Source organism: Panthera leo, chromosome C2 (genome assembly GCF_018350215.1).
Source record: "Panthera leo isolate Ple1 chromosome C2, P.leo_Ple1_pat1.1, whole genome shotgun sequence".
In the NCBI taxonomy this organism is placed as follows: domain Eukaryota; kingdom Metazoa; phylum Chordata; class Mammalia; order Carnivora; family Felidae; genus Panthera; species Panthera leo.
In genome coordinates, this window is record NC_056687.1 from 146,047,268 (window position 1) to 146,073,539 (window position 26,272).

Below are 26,272 nucleotides of genomic sequence, written 5' to 3' on the forward strand. Positions count from 1 at the left end.
GGCATAGATCAAGTAATGGGATGTTTTTGTACAATTATACATGTTATTATTACTTATCATTCAAGCTGAGCCCAGAAATGGATTCAGAGTAAACAGAGATGTTTCTAATGCTGAAGGTTGTTTTTTTTAAATGGTTAGAGTGAATGTCTGTGCTGTAAGCCAGAATTTCCTCCACATCCCCCATAAAATTAGAGGAAATGCCTACACGGGCTGAATGGAAAGTGATCCTTTGTCATCTGACATAATTTTCCTTCCTTCTAACCTCGGGATGCACAAATGTTTGTTCCTGCAAGATGGATCAGCTTCAGTGATCGGGGTTAAGCCTGAGTATTAGTGGGGGATGTGGACCTCCCAAAGTTGCAGAGAGTGTGGTTTCTCAAGGAGCAGAGACAGCAAAACTGAAATCACACCGCTTGATAGTCCTGAAGCCGTTTTTTCTTATAAGCTGAAACATAGCATCTCATTCTGCTTAACCAGGACTGCCAGGTCAGTGCTGAGGCACGTCTGAGTTATTCAGGTTTCTTGACTCTTGGGGGTTGAACTGTGAGTGTTTTCCAAAACGAAAGGGACTTAAAGATCGTCGTGTTCGGCCCACCTATTTGACCGGTCAGAGGATGGGCACAGTGTGGTTGGGTAGTTGCCCAAGAACGCAAAGCCAGGCGCACAGTTAGTTCAGTGTCTTCTCTGCTGCAACCCGCGTCTACTCCCAGCGTGAATTCTCCTCGAGGGGAAACTGTATAGCAATGTCACATAATTAATTTGTACATGAGGAAACGGCTTCGAGGAAAAGAGATTAAGGAATATTGCTTTCCGTGTATCTGAATGACACAGAACGCTTCTTAACTAGATAGATACTTACAAATCTAGGAAAATTGTTGCTTATATTCCTCTCCATGTTCCTCATCAGCTGTGAATCACATTGTGCTGGGTTTTTCCTTGAGAAAGAAGGCCAAACATAACTTCATTTCAACATTTCAGAATTCCATAATCTTAAGGCGCCTCATTGCCTCCCCATGGCTGCCCGTCAAATTCACTAATTTTATTAGCATGTTGCCAAATGACACACGAAGTGCCTCAAAGCCAAGGGAGATCAGCTCTTCATGTTGAATGTGGCGCAAGGGTCAGCAGAGGATTTGAAAATCGAACTCGATCCTCCAGTTACTACCTAGTTGCCAGACCTAAGCTGGTTCTGAACAGTATTTTAAAACCAGATGGTTTGGTTCTAGAAGGGTGTTTAAAGATCCAAAGCACTCTTGGGAGCTTTGTTATCAAACAGTGATTGATTCCGTTAGATCTCTTGGAAGCTTTGGCTCCAGGTCGCTGGTAACAAAACGTTACCGTATTTCAATTTGTCTATTCGCTCAAATTTCCTGAAATGTTTTGTAGAGGTCATCAGACTGCTGCATTCTGGTGATGAGGAGGCCTAGATTTACCAGACTTTTAATTATCTTGTGCCTTTCCTGTAATTTTCGTTTGTGAGAGAGTGTTTGCATGCCGTGCTACTTTTCTAACCAGAGTGCTTGTGTGGCACTTTTTATTGTCCAGATGATTTTCTCATGTACTTCAAGCGTGTTTTCACTTCATCCTGACCCTAGAGAGTACCATTTCATTGACCAAGAGAAGGGGGTTTCTAAATTTTTTTTTTTTCAACGTTTTTTATTTATTTTTGGGACAGAGAGAGACAGAGCATGAACGGGGGAGGGGCAGAGAGAGAGGGAAACACAGAATCGGAAACAGGCTCCAGGCTCCGAGCCATCAGCCCAGAGCCTGACGCGGGGCTCGAACTCACGGACCGCAAGATCGTGACCTGGCTGAAGTCGGACGCTTAACCGACTGCGCCACCCAGGCGCCCCGAGAAGGGGGTTTCAAGAAGTGGCTTGCCTTGGTCCTACAGCCTTAATAGTGGCAGATCCTGAACTCTGAAGTCTTTGACCTTAAAACCCTTGGACTTCACAAGCTGACTGTGATTCTATATGTCTCCTAAAATAAGCAAAGGAATTACGAAGAACCAAAGCTCTTTTCTAAGAAACGTGCTGCTCCCCTGGCCCTACATGACCCCCTCTGCTACTTCTGGCCACACTCAGTATCTTTGCCTTCTGCTGGAGGGACTGTTAAGTGCTTCTCGGGAACCTTTACAATGGGTACATCTGTCACACTGCTAGTGTCGGGGAGGCTGAGGGTTTTCATGTGACTTGTGGCTTTGTTTCTCATTAGCTGTGTCTCATTGACCTTGAATAGTCATTTCACCTCTTTGACCCTTAATTTCCCCATCTGTGAAATGGTGATGACAAAATGCCATGGTGGTTGTGATGAGCAAACGAAATAATCCTCACTCTTGGTACTGGACTAGGCATTTGATCTGCGTTCAATAAATGGTGTAGAAATAACTAGTATTATTATTATTCTCCCATACAGTTCCGATTTCTAAAGTAGAAAATTTTCCTTTTCTTGAAACGTGAGTGTCCACGTTAATGAATCAAATACACATTGGAAAATGACCATATTAGAGAATTATACGTTAGTTTTTGGCCTTCCAGTTAAACCTCTAATGTTAGAGTTGAACAGATATGTTAAAAAAATCATTAATGGTAAAACTTCAGGTGGCCGCAGGGGCCGGGCAGGGGGTAGGAGTCGTGAGGGAGCAGCAGTGAGTGGCAAGCCAGCCAGTGGGTACTCGAACCACCTCAAGGGACTACCACCCCTCACTAGCTAACGTCTGACTGTTGTCATGGCAACTCTGTAGGTCCACTGTTGCCACATCTTTTTAATTTTCTTTTTTTTTTTCATTTTATTTATTTGAGAGAGAACAAGTGAGGGAGAGGAGCAGAGGTGGAGAGCAAGAGAGAGAATCTTAAGCAGCCTCCATGCTCAGCGTTGAGCTGGATGTGGGGGCTCGATCCCATGACCCTGGGATCATGACCTGAGCTGAAAGCAAGAGTAGGATGTTCAACCAGCTGAGCCACCCAGGCACGCCATCTTTTAATTGTCTTAGTTAGAGTTGGAAATCCAGCTTTTCCTGTGAAATATCCTAATTTGAAAACCTGGGGGGCGCCTGGGTGGCTCAGTCAGTTAAGCGTCCGACTTCGGCTCAGGTCATGATCTCGCAGTCTGTGAGTTCGAGCCCCATGTCGGGCTCTGTGCTGACAGCTCAGAGCCTGGAGCCTGTTTCAGATTCTGTGTCTCCCTCTCTCTGACCCTTCCCCATTCATGCTCTGTCTCTCTCTGTCTCAAAAATAAATAAACGTTAAAAAAATTTTTTTTAAAAGAAAACTTGGTTCACATTTCTTTTGTTTGTTTGTTTCTTTTGAGAGAGACAGAGAGTGAGGAAGGGACAGAGAAAGAGGGAGAGAGAGAATCCCAGGCAGGCTCCACGCTGTCAAGCACAGCATGGACTTGAACCCGTGAACCATGAGATCATAACCTGAGCTGAAATCAAGAGTCAGACACTTAACCTACTGAGCTACCTAAGAGCCTCACTTGGTTCACTTTTTAAAAAGAAAAGAGTTTAGGCCAAACGGAACACATCTGTGGACTCTATGTGGCTCATGCAATCCCTGCTTTAATGTCTGTCAGTCTGGTCTACTCCCAGCTTATTTGGGTGTCAGAAACCAAGCATCTCGAACCTCACCCCTTAAAGAAGTGCTTCACCTGAGTGCTATCGTATTTCCAGCCCTTTTCCAGAGCATGAGCCTCTGAATCATCTGCTTTGACCAGTATTTTCACATACTTCACAAAACTGAAGAGCCTTTCCATTTCCAAAGTTTTTTTGATAAAAATCATACAAGTACTTTTTTTTTTTTGGTTCCCTACAGGACTGTAAGCATCTTGAAAAGAAAGGGTTATGTCTCATAATGTCCACCGTTTCCATAAGAGTTCTTTTTTTAAAATTTTTTTAATGTTTATTTATTTTTGAAGGAGAGAGAGACAGAGAATGAGTGGGGGAGGGGCAAAGAGACAGAGAGGGAGACCCAGAATTCGAAGCAGGCTCCAGGCTCTGAGCCGTCAGCACCGAGCCCGACACGGGGCTCGAACCCACAAACCGTGAGATCATGACCTGAGCCGAAGTCGGACGCTTAACCGACTGAGCCACCCAGGCGCCCCCGTAAGGCTTTTATATCCGCTCGCAAAGCAGATAGGTAATGCACGTTTGCTTATGTCGGCTAATTTTTCTGGTAATTATTTGAGTTGAGTTGGAATGCTATAGCACTCCATAAATCCTGTGCTCACTATGGTGCCTCTGCCAGGCTATTTACCAATGCTGTTTTGACTGTCACCAAGAGAGTTAATCATATTTATTTGCAATAATCTCTGGGTGCTTTTGCTTGTTGTCACGGTATACCATCCAAGCCACATCAACTGAGGGAGAATTGTTTTCTCAGTTACTATTACTTTACATAAAGCACCAACTAACTTGAAAGCATTTCCCAGCAGAATAGTTATTTTGACAGTATGTGAAATGGTGTCAAGTTGTACTCCTTCACTTGGTATAGTATCCCATTTGCATTGTTGTGGCTTAATTGATTCAACTGCTTTCCTCTTTTCCTCAACCCCAGCCCCTGCATTCTCCTGGTGTTGGCTCATTTCAAAGTCTCTAGAGTTAAGAATTTGCCAGATAAACACACTGTGAAAATCAGCTTTCTCAATGGTAAACTAAAATTGCCATGTGTGGACAGTGGCATTTGTTGCCAACTGCTCACCCCTGCCCAGCTTTCTGGGGGCTGTTTTTCTACTAGATCCCCGTTAAACATTAAAGAAGATGATTGAGAGAGCTAAGAGTTTTTCAGCTCTTTGTGGCAAAAATTCTAGTATTCGGAAATACTGCCTTTGGCAGTAATATAGATATTTCCATCTGCAAGAGTCATTTAAAATGTGTGGGTTTTGTCACCTGATATGTGGCCTGATTCTGGGACATATACCCGCCACCACCCCCCCCCCCCCAAAAAAAAAAGCAAATGCAGCAAGTGTTTTCGGAGAACTCAAGCTGCACTTCATCCTCAGTGATCCAAGAAATTCAGGGCTAAGCAAGAAAACAGAGTGTGCATATTGGGAGCTATTTGGAACTATAGGGGTTGGGGAGTGTTCAGTTGAGAAGTTGGCAATCAAACTCCAGCTCAGTTATTTTATGTTTGTCACTAGACAATGCCAATCACTTTTCCATTCAGCGGCAACTTGTTTTAGTCTATATGTGGCTTTTAAAAAGCTCCCTGTAAATCAGAATTTAAAAATCCTCCTTTAGAGGTACAGTCAAGTTTTCAATGTAAAATGCCCTATTGGATTAATCCCTTTGAAACATAGCTTAATCCCTTCATTTATTTGTTTGGTGAATACAAGTTCCTACATTGGTTTATGCAGTTTCCTTGAAGCAATCCATAGTGAACAATTCGACTCATTTTAGCCAAAAAGGCTAAAGAAAAAAAAAATAAAGAAACCCAAACCTTCAAAGCTAACTTCCTCCACTGAACAAGTCAAAAAGGGAGGGAACACACACGCACACACACAGGCACGCGCGCGCACACACACACACACACACACACACACACACACACCCCTCCTCTCCGATTTATTCACAGTTACCTACTTTTTAGTGAATTTAGGCTGGAGTTTTATTAGGATGCTTGACAACTGTCCAGATTCATTAAACCAGGCCTGGAGTTTCTTCAGTTCATTCCTAGATTAGAATATTTCTATTATGAGAGGAGGCAGACTACGTCTGAGATTCAGTTCTTGCCTCCTGTGCTTCTGGTCCCGGGGCTTTTGCTCTGCCTTCCCAACTCTCCTTGCCTTTTGTAAATCTCACTTGATCGAGCCAGTCCTGTGAATAGCATACACACCAGAACATGCATGTGCCACTCAAATGCAGGATGCCTATTTGATGAATGACTCTCTGTCTTCAGAGATCTCATCTCTGCTCAGACTCTCCTGGTCTGAGCTATTTGCTCAGCCCAGAGTGCCTTTATTTAAATTAAAAAAAATTTTTTTTAACGTTTATTTATTTTTGAGAACAGAGAGACAGAGCATGAGTGGGGGAGGAGAGAGAAAGAGGGAGACACAGAATCTGAAACAGGCTCCAGGCTCTGAGCTGTGAGCACAGAGCCCGATGCGAGGCTCAAACCCACGAACAGTGAGATCATGGACTGAGCCGAAATCGGCCACTTAACCGACTGAGCCACCCAGGCGCCCCTAAAATTTTTTTTAATATTTATTTATTTTTGAGAAAGAGAGAGAGAAGGAGAAACAGAGTGCAAGCGGGGGAGGGACAGAGAGAGAGGGAGACACTGAATCCGAAGCAGGCTCCAGGCTCCGAGCTGTCAGCACAGAGCCCAACACAGGGCTCGACCTCAAGGACCATGAGATCATGATCTGAGGCGAAGTCAGACGCTTAACCGACTGAGCCACCCAGGCGCCCCGCAGAGTGCCTTTTTGTCCTTCCCTTGCCAAAGCCACCCATTCTTCAAGGACTGATCCCCACCCCCCACCCCCCATCCCCCATCCCCCATAAAACTGGGTATTCTTGTGCCAGTCTCTCTCCTTTTTTTGACCTCATGCCTGCATTTAAAGACAAGTCAGTTACATTTGATAATTTTGCTTCTCCAACTAGAAGGTAAGCCCCAGGAGGGCAGATGTTTGTTTTAAATCTCTTGGGATGTGGAGAATATCACAGACGCTTGACAGATCCTTAAAGGTTGGCCATGTGGTAGGCAATTTCAATGTGAAAGGATACATCTTTTCTTATTACGTTTTTGACCAGAATGATTTTTCCGCCATTTCAGAGAGATTTTCGAGTATTGTTTCGGTCATCCTTGGAAGGTTTTTTAAAAGTATTATCATAGAACATTTGCACGAAAAGAATTGATGTATTCAGGCCACTTGTCTCTGTTTCTTTCCTGCCCATACTCTGGTCTCCAAGTTAACTAAGTGATGGTTTCTCTAGGACTCATCCTGGTCCTTCAGAGACCGTGCAGGACTATCACTTGAAGAAGAGCCCACCTCCCCTGCTCTCCAGATATTTACCATTACTTAGGAAATGGCGGTTAAAATACTTTTAAAACTAAAATAGGGGGCGCCTGGGTGGCTCAGTCGGTTAAGTGTCCGACTTCGGCTCAGGTCACGATCTCGCGGTCCATGAGTTCGAGCCCCGCGTCAGGCTCTGGGCTGATGGCTCAGAGCCTGGAGCCTGTTTCCGATTCTGTGTCTCCCTCTCTCTCTGCCCCTCCCCCGTTCATGCTCTGTCTCTCTCTGTCTCAAAAATAAATAAACGTTAAAAAAAATTTTTTTTTAAACTAAAATAGAAGGTATTGTGTTGTGTTACGATTTCCAGCTATGCTGTAGAGAAGAAAAATATTCCTAAAATATCTTCGACTTAATCACGAGGTGTTATTTGTTTGTTTCTAGTCATAGGCCAAAGTATTTTCTTCCCTTGGAAATGTATTTCTTCCATGAAGAGTTATGAAGGGCCTGCTCTGAGGCTGCTTGACTTGCTGCTTTGTTCTGGAGGGAGGACGTGTGTGACGGGCCAATACACTTGTCCCACCTGGTCTCGGGGGCCGTGGGGCATTTGTTGCCAGCATCACAGACCATGGCGGCTGTCTGCCAGATGGTCGCCTCAGTGTCTGACTCCGAAATGCCAACTGCAATTAAAAACCTTCTTTCAGAGAACAAGTCTTTCAATTCTGGGCCCATATGGTGATCAGAGCCTCTGGGCCTGTGATCGTTTAAGAGGCCAGACTCAAGAGAAAAGCAGATGGAAAGAACTGTAAGATGAGACACGCCTGTAAAAAAGGTGAGGAACGGCATTTAATTTTGCTGGATCCAGTATGAGTGGAGAAGGGGAAATAATGGCCAGGCCAAAACTGGGTTCCCCCTAGCCTTCCTCCTCAACACGTGAACCAGCGGCATCAGCAGAATCTGGGAACGGTCTCAGCTTTACCTGTAATGCTCAGTTTAATGAGTACTTGGCTAGGTTACAGGGCCCAGCTCTTCAATCAAACATTAACCCGGGTGTTGCTGTGGAGGTACTTTGCAGATGTGATTAACAACTGTAATCAGTTGACTCTAAGTCCAGTCACATTACCCTGGGTAATGTGATTGGGCCTCATCCAACCAGTTGGAAGGCCTTGGGAGCAGAAGAGGTTTCCCCGAGAAGAAGTTCTGTCTCAGTGCTGTAGCATTCATTCTTGCCTGGGTTTCCAAGCCCTGGCCTGCCCTCTAAATTTTGGACTTGCAAGCCCCACAATTGCATGAGCCAATACAGTATCCCACACCTGGGGGTTTAAACATATTCCCCAAATCTTTGTGCCCCTCGTAACATCTGAGAAGCACTTCTCAGAAGCATGTGGAGTTGTGTTCACCTGTTGCCATGGATTATTCTTTGAGATGCTGCAGGTAATTGTATCAATTTTAGTGGTCCTGCTCTGAAATAAATAGCACTAAACAAGACCTTCACAGGTGTTTGTAGAACGAATTCATTCTTAGGTGCCCCCCAAAACACATCACTAGGCAACAAGAGATAGATGCACGAATTCAAACATATGGGAGTGCATTTCTGGCAAAGTGTTTAAGATTCTGTGTAGAATCTTGAGATTTCACCTAGTACTTCAGTTAATAGTTGACATCATTCCAAAGATAACGGACTAAGAATTCCTGTCCGATAGTCATATCTAATATTTATCTGGAATAAGTCTAAGCCTTATTAGGCTGCTCGTCACTAACCTTCAAAGACAACAGTGTTGTTCCAGAAATAGACACAGCTAAGCTTTTACTCAATTCATATTCTCAAGACCTGGAACTTGTGTCTCCAGGCAATGAGTTTGGGGAAAATGTGCCCTAAAATGAGGAAGGCAGTATGACCTAGACTGAAGGTCTTGGTATTACTCATGGGTTTGTTTGAAGAGAAGTGAAATGCGGCGTGCCATGTGACCCCATCATATGCTGAAGGAGGCTACCCAGGCTCACTTCCTTTAGCGAATGACTTTCTAGGTGAGAGATGTTCTTATTGGAACCTCTTTCTGGGGGACATTATGAATAGCTGATTTGCCTGGTATGGGTAGAAAATTCCCTGAAGATGGTCATCTGTGCACAGAGGGCATAGAGACACTAAAAATGTTCACTAATATGAGAACATATTAACTAAAGATGCAGGAGGGTAATTTAACCCGAATTGGAAGTAATTTGGAAGTTGGTTAGGGTCTACTGTGGGGTTAATTAGGTGGCTTTTGTTGTGGTGTTTAGGGTAATATCTTTGTCCCTGGCGATTCACATAGATCCACTCACCTTTCATTACTTTGGCTTCACAAACACGTATTCACAAACATAAGATGTTTGATACCTGAGGTTGCAATGGTAACTTCTTCTGTTGATTGGAATGCACAGATGGAATCATGCACGCGGTGAATAGCCACTAGGGCCCTTCCTGCACCCCCCCCCCCCCAGGAGCCCCCCCCAACTCTGATTAGCGGTGTGCTACTTAGGGTGCTATCGGTGATTCTTGAGGACTCTGGGCTAGTCCTTGGAATCTTCGGCGGTGGGGGCTTGTGGGTCTTCAGGGAGTCTGTAAGTCAGCCCTCTGAAATGATAACCAAAACTTCCTAAGTATGTCTCCCCCATCTCTTCAGAGTGACTTCATAAAGTTTTTAGCAAAACTAGATGACCTCGAACAAAGCTTAAGAGAAGCTTTGCCCCTTACATTTCGCTCTATGCCACCAGCACACGTATTCACAAGGGAAAACACTGGCTTAAAGCAGAGGCTGATGCTTACTGGCTGGCTGGAGTTGTCAAGGTAGGGAGCCTCCTGAGGTCAGTGAATAGGGAGTGGCTGGCTGGAGAAGGGAGGGCAAGAAATTATAGTGAATATGCCCCGGGTAAAGGCTTTCAAATTTTTCAGAAAAACAAAAACATAAAAAACAGCTGCTCAAGCTTAAAAAGTCTGTTCACCTTAGCAGTGGTCGCTTTTACAATAATAAAGAGAAAGATGAGGCCTCTTCACTGGGTACTTACGACGCGATATGTGATAACTTACATCCTTTGGTGCACAGTAGGTGTTTGATGTGTATGAATCCCCACTGTAAACTGTCCCTTCCCCCCAGACAGACACACACACACACACACACACACACACACACACACACACACCCCTGTACCTCCAAGTAGGGAGTGAAGCTGGCTGTTTGCCTTTTTCCCAGGGTTCATTGCAAAGGCCTTCCCTTTCTGGGTCTTGCCGTAGGCAGCCGGCTTTGTAGACCTGCTTGTCTCCAGGGGCCCCGTTTGCACAGACTGCGGTCGGAATGCCACCCCCAGAGCTGCGTGGCTTGGCGGCCCTTCTCTAGCCTTTCTCTTCTTTGATGGCCCTCTTTGGTGTCTTCACTGTTGATTGTGCTTTGTAGGCATCAGATCTTAAAGCCCTTCTACTTGTCAACAGGTCTGCGGCTGCCCTGGTGGCTTCCAACAGTGGACTCACTGTTTGCACTCCTCTCCTGACTTTTCTCACACTTCTTAGCTTGTGTTAGAAAAGCACTAGCCATCCCTGAGAAGGACTCCTTTTAGGGGCTGGTACTCCCGGCTTTATGGAGGGGCTGCTCCATTACGGTCACAGAAGTTGTGTGTGTGTGTGTGTGTGTGTGTGTGTGTGTGCGTGTGTGCGTGCGCGCGTGTGTATGTGTGTGCGTGTGTGTGTGCGCAAGTGTGTGTGTGTGCGCAAGTGTGTGTGCGTGTTTGGTGGGAGGGTTGTTTGTTTTGTTTTGCGCCGGTCATGTTGTTTTCAGTTAATTCTAGGTCAGGATTCTCTGCCTTGGGTGCACGTTAGAATCATCCAGGCAGCTTCTTAAAATCCTTATGCTCAGGCTGCCTTCCAGCATAATTAAATCAGTGTATCTGGAGGTGGGACCTGGGCCCCATTATCTTTGAAAAGCTCCGTAGGTGATCGATTCTAACATGCCCTCAAAGTCGGTAACCGCTAATACAGGCTAAAATCCTAAAATGCTAGAAGGCTTAATTCCATTTCATGGAGGCTTCATTTTATATTTAAAAAGAACAAAGCTTCTGGCAAATGCATGTTTGTCTGTCTCAAACATACTCTATACCAAAAAAAAAATATATATATATCACATAAATACAACATGCCCCAGCTTTTTGTTGTTTTACAAATGTCTTATAGGGAAATCTAAAGGGTTAAGTTAGTTATTTCATAAATAGATCCAAATCTAACTATTGCAAATATATATATTCATTGTCGTGTTAGTCCCAAATTGAACACAAGGTTCAGAAAGCATTTTAGCCTGTATTTTTAGCTTAGCATAGAGCTCTGGGTCTGGGAGACAAATTTCAAAATAGTTTGTTGCCTAAAAATATACTTCCTGAAATGAACTTGAGGCCTGAGAGGGATGAATGGGTTTGGTTTTTTTTTTTTTTTTTTTCTTCTTCTTCTTCTATATTTAATGTTACCACAAGAAAGCAAATCTTAAATTTATATATGTTTGTATTTTTAGAGACCCAGGAAACAGGTGCTATGCCCAAGTGATGAAGAGGGTTTCGTGGCAAAGTGTGGATGACAGAAATCTGAAATTCACGGGACAGGGAGAGACAGGGGGTGGGTGATGAAGTCGTTCCTCTGGCTTTAGGCAGGAGCATGCTTGACACGGGGAGGAGATGGGGAGGCTCTCCTCAGGCCTTTCCAAGGGCGATCCCTGGGAGAAACGTACCTCCCAGCTTCCTAACGGCCAGTGACTGTTATGGTGCTACAGGTGGTCTAGGCACCTAATCTTTCTTAGTCCGGTTGATGAGTGTCTCTGAGTTCATGTTTGTTGACCAAATGCCTAGTAGCCTTGTCTTTATTTTTTATTTTTTTTTAATGTTATTTATTTTTGAGAGACAGAGAGAAAGAGGGAGGGAGAACAAGTGGGGAAGGGGCAGAGAGAGAGGGAGACACAGAATCTGAAGCAGGCTCCAAGCTCCAGGCTCTCAGCACAGAGCCGGATGTGGGGCTCGAACTCACGAACTGTGAGATCATGACCGGAGCTGAAGTCAGACGCTTAACCGACTGAGCCACCCAGGCGCCCTCCTCCCCCAACCTGCAGTAGCCTTGTTTTCCTTCTCCTGACTCTCAAACTCATCCATTGAACTTCCACTTTTGCCAGGAGAAATGGATCTCATGCAGGAAAAATAAGGGGAAGGTAGTGTTATCCCCTTTTTAATGGTCTGTTAACATGCAGCATGTGTCTTGCAAAGAACGGTCTGTCTTCAATATGTTATTGATGACTGTGAATGAATATCGCATGTATAATCACACCCACCACCCCCCAGTCTGAAGGAAGAAGTTATGTATCCTTTCCCACTTGATAACACAGAGCCAAATGTGAACTTCTTATAGTTAGTCCTTTGTGTATTCATTCTTCACGTAGTCATCTGACAAATACTTTGGATACCTTCTATGTAGCAGGTCGTCTTCTTGGCACTAGAGATACAGTGTGTAAACAGGGCAGATGAAAGCTCACGGAGCTTGCATCTTGGTGGATAGATTGTAAGCAAGTAAGTGACTGAGATAGTTGTGCAGGAGATAACAACAGAATTCTGTGGTAGTTACTTGTGGGTCGCTTTAGGATGAAGAGGTCACATTAACTGGAGACCAGGAAGGTGACAAAAAGCCAGACAAAGGGAATAGCAAGTGAAAGGCTCTGGGGAGGAAGGAACTTGGCTTCTTCCGGGGAAGGCCTGTGTGTCTTAAAAGGTAATGAGTAAGGAGTAAAGGGGCTGGTGGGGTGTGGCAGTGGCTAAAGTCAGAGAGGTAGCGGGTGGTGGATTCTTGAGGTAGAACTCACCTTTCACTCACCTGCAGGAATCCGGCGCCTGGAGCCTTGCCAATTTTGGGGATTCTATCTCAGAGACCGTCCGTGTTGGTCGATTAACTGATTTCCTTCAAGGCAATGGGGAGAAGTTAGAACCAGTCTCTTGCAAAGAACGCCCTTGTAGCTCTTCCCATGCAGGTGAGGAGAACGACGGCAGTGTCCTGCCTCACCTACAGTGTGTCCTCTGAGTTGGCCAACACGCTTTTGTATCGCACAACTCTGCTCCATTGTGACCTCTCTCGACCCATCTAAGTGGTGGCCCTCATTAGGATCCTGTATCTTCTGTGTTTCTATTTTGGGTTACCCTACCCTCATTTGTTTCCTTGTCTATCTACTCAGCTAAATGATGGTTTCCTTAAGGTAGTGTTCTCTGTGCTTCCAGCACCCAGAACTATGCAGTAGACTGATCAGTTCGCTGTTTCTGGATGGAATGATTGTTTGTAGATCGAGTGCCTTAGGTAACCACTGACAAAATCAAGAAGTTACTCAGACGTCCCCCCACCCCGGCCACCACCACCCCGAAATGGCTTTCATTACGAATCGCCTGTGTGAAGGAAATTCTGATCTGACATAAAGGCATTCTTTTATTTCATTCGAAATTGCAACACATCATCAGGGGTTCGCTGGCAGGCTGCCTAGCAGTTAGATACTCATTTAACGTGTCTTGCTTTTCCCTCCCCAGTTAACAATGGCATGATGGTCACCGACAACAATGGTATCATCAAGTTTCCGCAATTGTGCAAATTTTGTGATGTGAGATCTTCCACCTGTGACAGCCAGAAATCCTGCCTGAGCAACTGCAGCATCACGTCTATCTGCGAGAGGCCACACGAAGTCTGTCTGGCCGTCTGGTAAGGTGGCCTCTAAACATCTGCCTTTTCTCTCTTTTCTAAGTGATACGCGCTGCCGTGCGTAAAGTCAGGGTGTCCCCTGGCCCCCTGACTTGTCCCTTTCCCTCAGGCAGCCTCCCTTCCAGAGATATTCTGTATGTTTTCAGATACATACACACCGCTGTGGATCTGTTTACGTGTGGGTGTGACAGTGTATAAGATGGCCTTAAATATTTACAATAAGTCTGGGACCCCTTCCTTGTATGAAGGAGAAACATCTGCCACTTATCGTTTTAACTGACAACCTCCCGCTCGGTACCCCAGAGTGATACCAGGAGCTTTGTTTCTGTGAGGCAATGTCAGTCTTGTTTTATGGAAGGAGAGGGGATGCAAGGTGGCTGTGTAGAGGCAAGACCTTGTCAAAAACAGGGAAGTTCTTAGGAGAACCAGAAAAACAGCCCATTCATTAGTCAGGAGTCCTGGCCATGTTACTCACAGCACCACTGGGCTACATAATCCATCTTGCTCTGGGATCAGAACTGCTTGTTTCTTAGATCACATTCCCTTCATATTCTCTCTCTCTCTCTCTCTCTCTCTCTCTCTCTCTCTCATTCTCATTCCCCCTTCAACGCACACACACACACGCGCACACACACACACACACACACACACACACACACACGGTGCTCATAAATCCTTTGATTCATTCATGGTTTGGGATTGGGAGTAAGAGCAAGAGCTAAAAGGAAAATAGAGATTAAAAGAGTCCTCTTTTATAAAATGTATAAGTTCATTAATGAAATATAGCATTTGCAGACTTACTCTGATGTTTTAAATTTGTCAGCCAATTTTTTCTTAAGTAACCTATGTGTTTCCTGGGCAGTTGGCAAATGAGAATATCTGTATCTATCTATCTATCTATCTATTTTCTTAGTTTTTTTTAACATTTATTTATTTTTGAGAGAGCGAAACCGAGCACGAGTGGGGGAGGGGCAGAGAGCAGTGGGGGACACAGAATCCAAAGCAGGCTCCAGGCTCTGAGCCATCAGCACAGAGCCCGACGCGGGGCTCGCACTCACAGACCGTGTGAGATCATGACCTGAGCCGAAGCTGGCCGCTTAACCGACTGAGCCACCCCGGCATCCCGGCGAATGAGAAGATAAACCCAAATGTCTCCCTGTACCGCCCCCCACCACCCACCCCACCGCCTTTTGGAGAAAAAGTCTTTTGAGACTTTCTCCAGACCACATACGGTTAGCCTTGATGATAGATCTGAAAAGCTTGCAAATTTCGATACATACCAGGGGATGAACGAGTTTCTTAAGAACTCCAAGAATGTTAACAGCCAGTAGCTGTCGTGAAGGCTTGCTCTACCTGCCAACCTCATCAGGTCCAGTTCTGAGCACCGTCTTTGCGAAAGGGGTTTTGACAAAGATCGTGTTCAGAGGAAGAGGGGCCGGTACGCTTGCGGGCTTAGGAAGCTTGTGATGTGTCAGCTGTTCCTCACAATCAGACGTGGTGAGTCCAGTAAAGAGAAGACATGGGTTCTGTTGAGAGACGTTGGATGGCCGCTCAAGGGGAAACTATAATAAACTCGTTCTCCATAATTCTGAAGGGCAGAAGGAGGATCCGTCAAATGAACAAGGGATCGGCCTGCAGTGTAAGTGTGAACATTTTCACACTTGTGGTTTCCTACCAGCAAAACAGGCTTCCTCGTCTGAGGAGTCAAAGTGCAGGGGAGGCTGGGGGACCACCCATCGAGTCTAACGCAGGAAAGATTGAGGCACCAGATTGTTATGGCCTCAAAGCTTCCTCCTTGGCATCTGGTCTCTGCTGATCACCTTTACTTAAATCTCCACCGTGACGTGAGAGTTTACTTCTGCGACCCCAGACAGGCTCATCTGATAGATATTTTGACCTGTGGTCCAAGCCCCACTGATGGCACGTGAATTGAGTCGCTGTGAAATTCCAATCTCTGGAACGAGGCGTTACTCGCTGTCTCAGAGGATGTGAGCATGTAGCGGGGAGGAGACCTCCCTGTTTCCTCAGTGTGCCCACCATGAAGAGTTAATACAGCGAGTGTTGTTTTTCTACCTGTCTCAGCAAAGACAAATACTCCCGTGGGGGTGGAGTGTCGGTAAAGGGAAAGGGAAGTGAGAGGTGCTCTCGCACATCTTGCCCACCCTCCTCCGCACCGAAGCCCTCACCCCCTCAGCTGCTGGCACCAGTAGCCGCTGAGGGATCACCCGAGTCCCTCCAGCTAATTTCCCTCCCTCCACTGACTGGAGCTTCTGCCCTCACTTGGCCTCTGCTCAAGTTTGCCCCTCCCCATAGGCAGCCAGCCTTCCGTGACCGATTGACGCCAGGGTCCAAAATGCCTGGCCACGTTGCCTCCTTTGGGACCGCCCTGACTGGCCATCTTAGCTTTACATCTTCCGAGGGATCAGGGAGTCATTTGCTGTGACCTGCATTGTGGCTCAGCTCCTGCTGTGGGAAGTGCTCCTTCCTTCATCCCTTACAGGTGCCTCTCCAGAAACTCTCCACAGAAATCTCGCCTTAAGGTCTATTTCCAGGGAAGCCCAGCTAACAGCCAGATGTGGAAATGGAAAGGCTCTACCCCTGCTCGTGCATGCCAGTGCCTTTTTCGTCGTGGTGTTCTTTTCATTCATTCATTGACTCATTTGTTCATTTAACTGATGTCAGCTGCGCCCCCATACCGTGTCAGACGCGTACGTTCTTGCCAAGGATAAAAATAATTTGGACCCAAAGTTAATTTCATTATTGTGTTTCTTTTTTTGAGTGGATGTTGACAAACCCCTTTAATGGCTCAGAGCAAATGTTTCAGCACAAAGAAGTCTGTATTTATTCCATCGTATTCTCCCTTCCTATGCTCAACTGTATCTAAAGATGTTTTTCAGAGTTGGCTTTGCCTGCCAGGGAGCACTGTTACAGGAGTGAGTGGAGAAAGCAGTTAAGGACTTTCCCCAGACTCAAGTATTCTAATTGAATTTCCTCTCTGCAATTTTAGTTCTCTAAGCAGCGAGGAGATGGCAGGCAAGAGGCTCAGAGAGCTGCCCAGGGATTATACAGCAGCTTCCCTTCACGGCCCACAGTTCCTTCCTCATTCCATTCCTTGGGCTCTAGAAGCTTCACAAGGAAGAGACACCATACTTTTACTTGGGGGGCTCAGCAGACTCAGCCTTCAGTTTGTTACCCGAACCAAAAAGCAACCATCTCTGGGCATGCACACAACACACACACCCCCTCGCGGTGGGGGCAGGGAGGGAGGTGCTCTTGCTTCATGCCTGCCATTTTTGCCAAGACCTTCAGTAGCTTTGGGGTGAAGGATAAGTGGGTTTTTTAAATATGCATGGTTCGTTGTGTGATCATGCCAAGTTGGGTTTCACTTTGTTCCCTGCTAGCCACCCTAGAGTAAGGATTCCAATTGTGGCATTTCCTTTACCAGGAGGGACCTGCTCAGCAAGGGCGTGCTTCTCTTGTGCCTGCTGGAGTGTTAGTTCCAGAACCTTGAGCTCTCTCGCCAAGGGCCCGTTTGCCTTTGCGGGAGCCAACCGTAGGTTGCGTGGATGCCAGACAAGCTGTCTGTATTCCTGGTTGGACCGTTCTATCTGTACCCTTACTTCTGCTCTTCTTATCCTTGTTGACATATTGTCCATTAGTGTCCTGGAATTTAACACCCTAGCGGTGGTACTGTTAAAGTTGCTCTTCCCCTGTGGACATGGCCTACCTGTTTTCCAGGTGAGGGCTGTACCTTAGCTGCTTCTTGCTTCCAACCTGCCTCCCATTTGCCTTGCTGCAAGCAGTGAGCTTGTTGCCGGGAGGGGAGCAGCTGGTGAGTGTGTGTGGGCATGTGGGCACGCGTGTGCACTCAGTCGCACGCATTCAGAATCCTTCCCATGAGAGATTATATTTGCAAATTGATGGTCATTGAGGCCTTCCCTAGACCCTTCCCTAGACAACCCCCGCTCCAGATATAGAGACTACCTTTCAAGACCACACGTATTTTGCATCTGAAGAGGTCAGAGATGGGAGGAAAGAGGTCAAACCAACCTTGGTGTTGGACAGAGTCCTCCAAGATGGCAACTTTATGAGGAGCAGATTGAAACAGGCAGAGAATGATGCACATTTTCAAGGATGCCAGAGTTTTATTTTGGCTTTTGCAATTATAACAGTGGACATTAATCATGTCACTTTTATTTTTTTTATTTTTTTTAAATTTTTTTTAATGTTTATTTATTTTTGAGACAGAGAGAGACAGAGCATGAACTGGGGAGGAGCAGAGAGAGAGGGAGACACAGAATTGGAAGCAGGCTCCAGGCTCTGAGCTGTCAGCACAGAGCCCGACGCGGGGCTCGAACTCACGGACCGTGAGATCATGACCTGAGCTGAAGTCGGACGCCCAACCGACCAAGCCACCCAGGCGCCCCTAATCATGTCACTTTTAAATGTAATGTACACATACAGCCAGCTGAGCATTTTCTAGGGCCTAAGTAAAATGCCACGTGGGAGATTCTCTGAGCCCTTCGCTGAGTTAGGCTTCAAATATGTGATGTGAAGGGATACTAAATGTAGAAGTAATTTGTTTAAGACAGCATAAACTATTTCACCGAACTGTACATGAAGAACACCTTGCAGTTCTTTCCCGTGTGTTTTCTTTTTTTTTTTTTCCCCCTCTTCTGTCCCTTTCTGTGAGTCGGGAAACTGCCAGTCCTTCCTCTAGGAAGTTTGTTCCGTTTGCTCAGCCCAGCAATCAGCTGACATGGAACACGCCCTCGCTCATAGTGCTCTGGGGCCCAGTGAGAACATTGTAGAAGCTAGACATGACCCTCATCCTGCCAGATAAACTGGGGATACGGCATGAGCCCGGTGGTGCATTCAGGATGGAAGGTTTAATCCTGAGTCCCTAGCAATCTTCCGTTTACCGTGCCTTCCTTTCTACTGATTTAATTAAGACATAATGTGTACAATTCTCCAGCAGGACAGCCTCCAAGGAGAGCCTTCGTGTTTACGGACATAAATGGGTTTTGAGACTACGCAATGGAAAAACCAAAATGAGTAGAAAAAGCACAGGGGACTGGAGGACAGCCTGTTAATGCTGGAGAACAGGAACCAGCTGCCATTGTTAGAACAACTTTGTGAAGGCAACACAGGCCAGATTGCTTTTGTGCCCAGAAGACCGTATTTATCCGTCCTCTTTTTTCTCTCCTTTGCACCCTAGGAGAAAGAACGATGAGAACATAACCCTAGAGACGCTTTGCCATGACCCCAAGGTTACCTACCATGGAATTGCTCTTGAAGACTCTGCTTCTCCCAAGTGTATTATGAAGGAAAAAAAGGTGTTGGGCGAGACTTTCTTTATGTGTTCCTGCAGCACCGATGAATGCAATGACTACATCATCTTCTCAGAAGGTGAGTCTTCTTCCCCTGAGTGTCTGGAGCCCCGCTTCCTCTGTGTCCAGAGTCTCAGGCTCCATCCTTCTGGGACTAGACAGGGAGCTTACGCTCTGTGGATTAGGAACCAGGCACCTGGCGGGACGAGGTGCTTAAGGAGTAACAGGGCTGGTCCTGGCCCAGAGCCAGTCTGGCTCATAGGGCCCACATTCTTCTTGGCCTGCAACCAGTTTCTTCCCCGACAGCAGTGGCTCTCCGTGCGGTCCCTGGAGCAGCCGCGGCGGCGTCACCTGAAAACCTGTCAGCGACGCAGATTCCGGGTCCCCACCCCAGACTATGGAAGTAGAAACGCTGGGTGCAGGCCCCGCGATCTGTGTTTGAATAAGCCCCCCAGGTGATTCTGATGCCGCTGAAATATGAGAACTACTGGTCTAGAGATTGGAGGAGGCTGTCTTACTTTGAAGACTTACTTTGAATTAAGACAAGAAGTTTTGCGTACCTGTTCTCAGGATTTGTCTGAAGGGTGCTTACTAATGCCCCGTCTCTGAGGAGAGCTGAAATGCAGACAGAAAATAATGACCCAGGGTTTATAGGGAAAGATGAGATTAGAGTCTTGCCTCCATCTTTGAAGTTCAACATTCACTCAGCTTAAAAAGAGAGCACACACTATTCCTTCAGTTTAAACCACTATTCAGTGATTTTTAACCACAAAAATAGTATGTGTTCCTTATCAAAAATTCAGACAATCCACAGCCTGTAAAAATTTCAAATGGAAGTCCGTAAGTTTCCTCTCCTCACTCCCAACCCAGTAGATAATCAATATGAATAGTTTGTTGGATGCATACTTGTCTCTGTCATCCATTCATATTATCCTTCCTTATCTCCTCTGTTTCCCTATTTCCTCCCCCTCTCTCTTCCTTCCTTCCTTCAATCCATGCATCTGTCTGTCCGTCCATCCATCCATCCATCCATCCATCCAACTATCCATCCCATACCCTCATTCACCTTTCAGTGCAAATAGTTGATCATACTATAAATATTATTTGACAGTATTTTTTCACCCAGCCCCCTTACTTCTCCTTTTAAATAAGACAATACATATGGATATACTGCATGCCTTTTAATTATTGTCTAGAAGTTCCATAATGTGGATTATCTTCTATGACTGATTTAACCATTCCCTGTTGGTAGATTATTTAGCTGTCTCCGTTTTTCCACTTAATCCTACATTGAATATCGTTGCAAAAACGTCTTGTACATTTGTGCTAATATTTCTGTAAGATAGATTTCAGCCCCAAGGAGGTCTGATTCAATAAAAAATCCTTTTATTTTTTTATTTTTTATTTTATTTATTTTTTTTTTAATTTTTTTTTTCAACATTTATTTATTTTTGGGACAGAGAGAGACAGAGCATGAACGGGGGAGGGGCAGAGAGAGAGGGAGACACAGAATTGGAAACAGGCTCCAGGCTCTGAGCCATCAGCCTAGAGCCTGACGCGGGGCTCGAACTCACGGACCGCGAGATCGTGACCTGGCTGAAGTCGGACGCCCAACCGACTGCGCCACCCAGGCGCCCCAAAAAATCCTTTTAGAACACAAGTTGTGGGTTTACGCAGCATCCCTGCTGCTATGTATACCCCAGCGATGGAAAACGAGGTCTCATGCTTTGTGTATGGTGCTCATGAGCACTGCTGACCCACCTTTTTCTCTCTCTGTGTCTTTCGCCTCCTCCCGTTGCCCTCTTCTTGTCTAACCCCTTACCTATTCCAGATTCTCTGTACAGAGTCAGACACGTTCATCTTGTCAGCACAACACTTTCGAAAATCACCCCTCCCTCCTATTTTCTCATCCTATAATCCGTTTGTCTCATTTTTCTTGTGTAATTTGAGTTAGGTGGGAAGATATAACTGTGTTAAATCACACTAAAGCGTGGTAACACCTGATATACTGACTTAACACATTAACCTTCCCCAAGTAGTTCACCTTTTCAAAGAACTCCCAGTCTAAGGTTAAGGGATTAATCTCTAATAGTAGAATATCCAAACAAGTTTACTGCCATCGATGAAACTTTTCTCTCCTTTTGCAAACTGGTTTATCCACAGTGGAAGAGTTTATTCTGTCCAGAAGGGACAAAAGTTAGTAAATGGCCTCAAAGTTGAATACATAGTTGTATTACTATAAGCTTTTAAGATATTAATGACTTCAGGGGCGCCTAGGTGGCTCAGTCAGTTAGGTATCTAACTTTGGCCCAGGTCATGATCTCACAGTTCATGGGTTGGAGCCCCACATCCGACTCTGCACTGACAGCCCAGAGGCTGCTTTGGATCCTCTGTCTCCCTCTCTGTCTCTGCCCCACCCCAGCCTGTGTTCTCATTCTCTCTGTCTCTCTCTCTCTCTCAAAAATAAATAAACATTAAAAAAAAAAAGAGGGGCCAAAATTCTTCTTAAAAAAAAAAAAAGAAGAAGATATTAATGACTTCAGTTTGCAGTATATTTCGACTCAGGTGATCATCATGGGCCCATGTCTGTACTTTCCCTCTTATTCGTTATCAGACTATTTCTTTCCTTATGAGGTAAGATAATCAGCATAAAGGCAGTTTCTCATTTACAACTCAGGAAATCCAGCACAGCTGATGACTGGATTGTCTGGATGACTTCAAAGTCTCTTAAAAATGCTCCAGGGAGTGTTTGCCTTTTAGGCATCTCCCTTCTCTGCAGTGGGATAATTCCTCCATGTAAAACGCCACATAATTAGCAACATTTGGGGATCCACATCCCTTCTTACTGCCACCATCTCTTTCTTATGCTGAGGAATGAAATGTCTTGAAGCAATTTTTATTTCTCCATTCCACGTCAAATAAGATGTCAAACACAAACACTATCAAGTGTTTTATGCTGTATTTTTATTCGTACGGTGCTCTGTTCTTGTTGCCAGATTTCTGATCTGCAAACGCTGTGAGTGATAATTACTCACATCTTCCATTGTTCTTAAATATTTAAGGGCAAAAGGTAAGCCACATGGTTTTCCTTTGAAATGTAGATCTTATTTCCAGGGCTATTAGCCGTGATAGCTGACATTCAGCAAGAATGAATCCTGTCTCTGAAAGATTCTCTCTTGCTAAAAGGTGTTGTGTAGAATTCCGAGAAGTCCCAGTCCGCCCCTGGACTCCCCCAGACCGAAGATTCCAGCTAGAAGAGCGGGTGGTTGTGTTAGTCCTTCTTGATGGCCTCGTGACAGCTGCTAGTCAGAGGAGACCTGTGAGGCTCCAGGACCGAGCATAGAATGTGGGAGGAGGGAACCCTGAGCAAACAGCTGTCCTGTTCACTTGCAGAGGACACATCCACTTTGCAGAGACATTATGCGGTGATCGATCTCCCACTGAACCTTTAAGAATCAAACGCAACCACTCGGCTTTATTCATTCCATAAACGGTTTCCAAGCGCAGTGAAGACACTCAATTTGCAGCGCTCAGAGCAAGGAGATGATTTTTTTGCTGTTTTAGGAAAGAGAAACAGTGTAGTGTAATTGGTTAAGAGTGGGAGCCCGAGGTGGGTTCCCTGCATCCATGGCCTGTTCTACTACTTATGAGCTTTGCCACCTTGGGCCAGTTACCTGATGTCTCCCTGCTTCAGTCCTCTTGGGTATGAAATGGAAATTAAAGGGCAGGGTTGGGGGCTGGGGCGGTGTTGTGATGTTGTCAGAATTGAATAGATGCGTGCGTGCGGAGCCCTTACGTCAGTGCCCAGTACAGCGTGGGGAGTCACTCCTCGCTGCTGGAGTTCGTTGGGCTTTTTGTACAGGATTTGGCACTTTTGGTTAAGACATGGGCCAGGACTGTGCGGTGCCTAGGTCTCCTCCGGCACTGAGGTCGTGCGGTCGGGTTTTGACCATGGCATGCCGGCAGAGCATTGAGACCCCTCTCGCATACACGGGGGGGCTTGCTTTGCTGGACTCTGAGCCTCATCATCCGCATGCCTTCACAGAGGAAGGGGAGCGTATTGGGTCTAGGATTTCTAATCTCAAAGCTAACCACAGCCCTGACATCGCAGGATAATATTACAAATTAGGCACGTTGTTCCTATTTTGACTCAGAATCACAGCAGGAGGCAGCTAAATAAAACTAGGAAGACTCACAAGTGCCTTTCAGATTAGTGATGAGGGTAATCACACTCTGTCCTTGCTACAGGGATTCACCCCCTCTTCTTTTTTCCAGCTGAACGCTTGCTTGGGGCCACGTGCCCGTCTCACTGAATGGCCCGCCACTGTTGACCGCCTAGTGCTGATAGTGGGGGGGCCTGTGGCCTGGGGTGGCTGGGAGTTACAGGTGGTGCCGGGAGGGCCCAGCTCAGTAGCCAGCGCACAGTAGGTACCTTCTGTTTTACTCCTTCCTCCCTGGGAAAGGAGAACCCCGTGCCAAGGAGCACAGCTCTCCTGCATGGTGGAAACCTTTCATACACGGAGTGTTGGCACACCAGCATTACCAGGGAGCTTGCTAGATGTACACAGCCTGCGGGACCTATTGCATCAGCATCTGCCCTGGAACCGTGTCCTTGGTGATTTGTTTGCACGCTGAAGTGTGAAAAGCACTGGTGTGAACTCACCCAGCTAGGCACGGCACCGGAGATGGGTCTCGTTAAGTTCATGCTGGCAACTTGCTGAGCTAATCAACCCAAGAGGAGTGCATTTGGTCTTAAACCTGGTTCTTTGGAAATGAGCTAAATATACTGTACTCGGTCCATTCATGAATCGCGTAACGGAACTCCCCAGGGAAATGTGAGTGTTTTTCAACAGTGATGGTAAAGTTCATTTCTTTTTTTTTTTTTAATTTTTTTTTTTTAACATTTATTTATTTTTGAGACAGAGAGAGACAGAGCATGAACGGGGGAGGGGCAGAGAGAGAGGGAGACACAGAACCGGAAGCAGGCTCCAGGCTCTGGGCCGTCAGCCCAGAGCCTGATGCGGGGCTCGAACTCACGGACCGCGAGATCGTGACCTGAGCTGAAGTCGGATGCTCAACCGACTGAGCCATCCAGGCTCCCCAGAGTTCATTTCTTGATACACCTTCTTACACACCTGATGTCTTGTACATCAAGTGTACAGACTTTGTGCTAGCGTCTGCATGTAGATATCAGGCTCCTTTTAGGTAACATTTCTTTCGTTTGCATGATAATGTTTATGCTAATTTGTCTGCGGGATTTGTCCCCTAATACTTCCCAAAGCAAGAAGACGTTTAGGAATGCTTTTAAGACGTTGTTCTCCATTGGGTCTACAGAGGAGATGTTTAATAGCCCCGGGGAGCCCTGGACAAGTAATAGAGTAACGTTACAAAGAGTTTGCCTGAATCAGTTTGTTCTTCAGTTGTTTGTTATGGTCATCTGCCAGAGTTGGGTACGTGAAAAACAAGAAAGTGACTTATAGGAACTTCCTGCTCCCAGGTGACTGGGCTCCTGGCCATCCCACCTTTCCTCCTGACTTGGAGCTGAGCTGCTCATTCTAGAAATGGGCTCTGCAGGAAAGGGAATTGGCATTAAACTCAAGTCGTGAACTTTGAAAAGTTTGGTTTTAAGGCCAGAGACCCAACGCCTTCCTTAACTGAAGAGCCAGAAAGCTGAAGAAGCCTTGTCCGAGGCCCAGTCCGTGGTAATTCATAGAACAGTTAGAACAATAGCAGCCGTGATCACTGCCTCAGGTTGAGAGTCTACTGTCGGTTGGCCACGTGGGCTAACTTGTCCACTTGCAGGGATGTTGTCTTGTTTCCCAGAGTCCTATTTTTTTTTTCTGCTATCATTTTTTTTTTTTCAGCTTTACTGAGGCATTATAGACAAATAGAACTGTAAGACATTTAGAATAGACACATACATTATGAAAGGATTCCTCTCATCTAGTTAAACACATCCATCACCCCACCTATTTGTGTGTATGTGAGAACATTTAAACGCTACTTGCAAGTTCCGATTATTCAAGACCGCATTTTCAACTCTACTCACTGTGTTTTACATTAGATCCTCTGACCTTACTCACTTTGTAGCTGAAAATGTGTACCCTTTTATCAACCTCTCTCCATTTCTCTGACCCTCCAGGCCCTGGCAACCACTTTTCTACTGTTTATGAGTTTGACTTTTTTTTTTTTTAAGTTTTTTTTTTTTTTTAACGTTTATTTATTTTTGAGACAGAGAGAGACAGAGCATGAACAGGGGAGGGGCAGAGAGAGAGGGAGACACAGAATCCGAAACAGGCTCCAGGCTCCGAGCTGTCAGCACAGAGCCCGACACGGGGCTCGAACTCACGGACCGCGAGATCATGACCTGAGCCGAAGTCGAATGCTTAACCGACCAAGCCACCCAGGCGCCCCTTGACTTTTTTTTTTTAAGAGTCCACATAAGAAGTGATGACATGCGGTATTTGTCTTTCTCTGCCTGGCTTTTTTTTCTTTTTTTTTTTACTTAGCTTAATGCCTTCAAGGTCCATCCATGTTGTTGTGAATGGCAGAATTCTCTTCTTATGGCTGTATATGGATATATTCCACATCTTCTTTATTGAGTCACCCATTAATGAACACTCAGGTTATTTCTATATCTCAGCCATTATGGATTTATCCTGCAGTGAATATGGGAGTATAGATATGTCTTTGAGAGCCTGTTTTTATTTCCTTGGGTTATTTACCCCAAAGTCAGGTTGCTGGATAGTATGGTATTTCTATTTTTAATTTTTTGAGGAACCACCGTACTGTTTTCCATAGTGGCTGCTACCTTCCCACCAGCAGTCCCAACATTTTCCTTTTCTCTCCTTCCTTGCCAGTGCTTGTCCTCTCCTATTTTTTTTGAGTCACATTTTTTTTAGGCTGAAATGAGTCCCATGAAAGAAGCTTATCTACACTTTTCATTTTACTCCCAAAGAAATGGGTCTCCAGAGAGTAGCATGCATTTCCCAAGATCCCACCATTGGTTCTCCAGCTTTTACCCACAGAGAATCAGAGAATCTCGTCTCTTCTTCAGGGAGTGCCCTCACCCTTCCACAGTCAGGTCTGGTTGGGGGTGGGGTGGGTCGTGTATGCTTTTTAAATCAGGCTTACACCCGTGGAAGTTTGCACCCTTCACATAAGGGGCTGCCTGTTCTGTGGGCACATGACTGGTCACTGAACCGCAATACACAGTCACCATTCAGCAAGTCCTTGGCAAGAAGTACAACCTCAG

At 45.7% G+C, this 26,272-nt stretch overlaps 1 protein-coding gene across 1 annotated transcript in view; it reads left to right on the forward strand.

Annotated features, from left to right (window-relative positions):
* TGFBR2 (transforming growth factor beta receptor 2) overlaps window positions 1–26,272 on the forward strand; it is a 91,639-nt gene that overhangs the window by 24,470 nt on the left and 40,897 nt on the right. Inside the window, exons 2-3 of the mRNA XM_042955687.1 lie at window positions 13,519–13,687; window positions 18,906–19,096. Of these exons, the coding sequence (XP_042811621.1) occupies window positions 13,519–13,687; window positions 18,906–19,096 (360 nt within the window). The remainder of the gene's footprint in view (window positions 1–13,518; window positions 13,688–18,905; window positions 19,097–26,272) is intronic.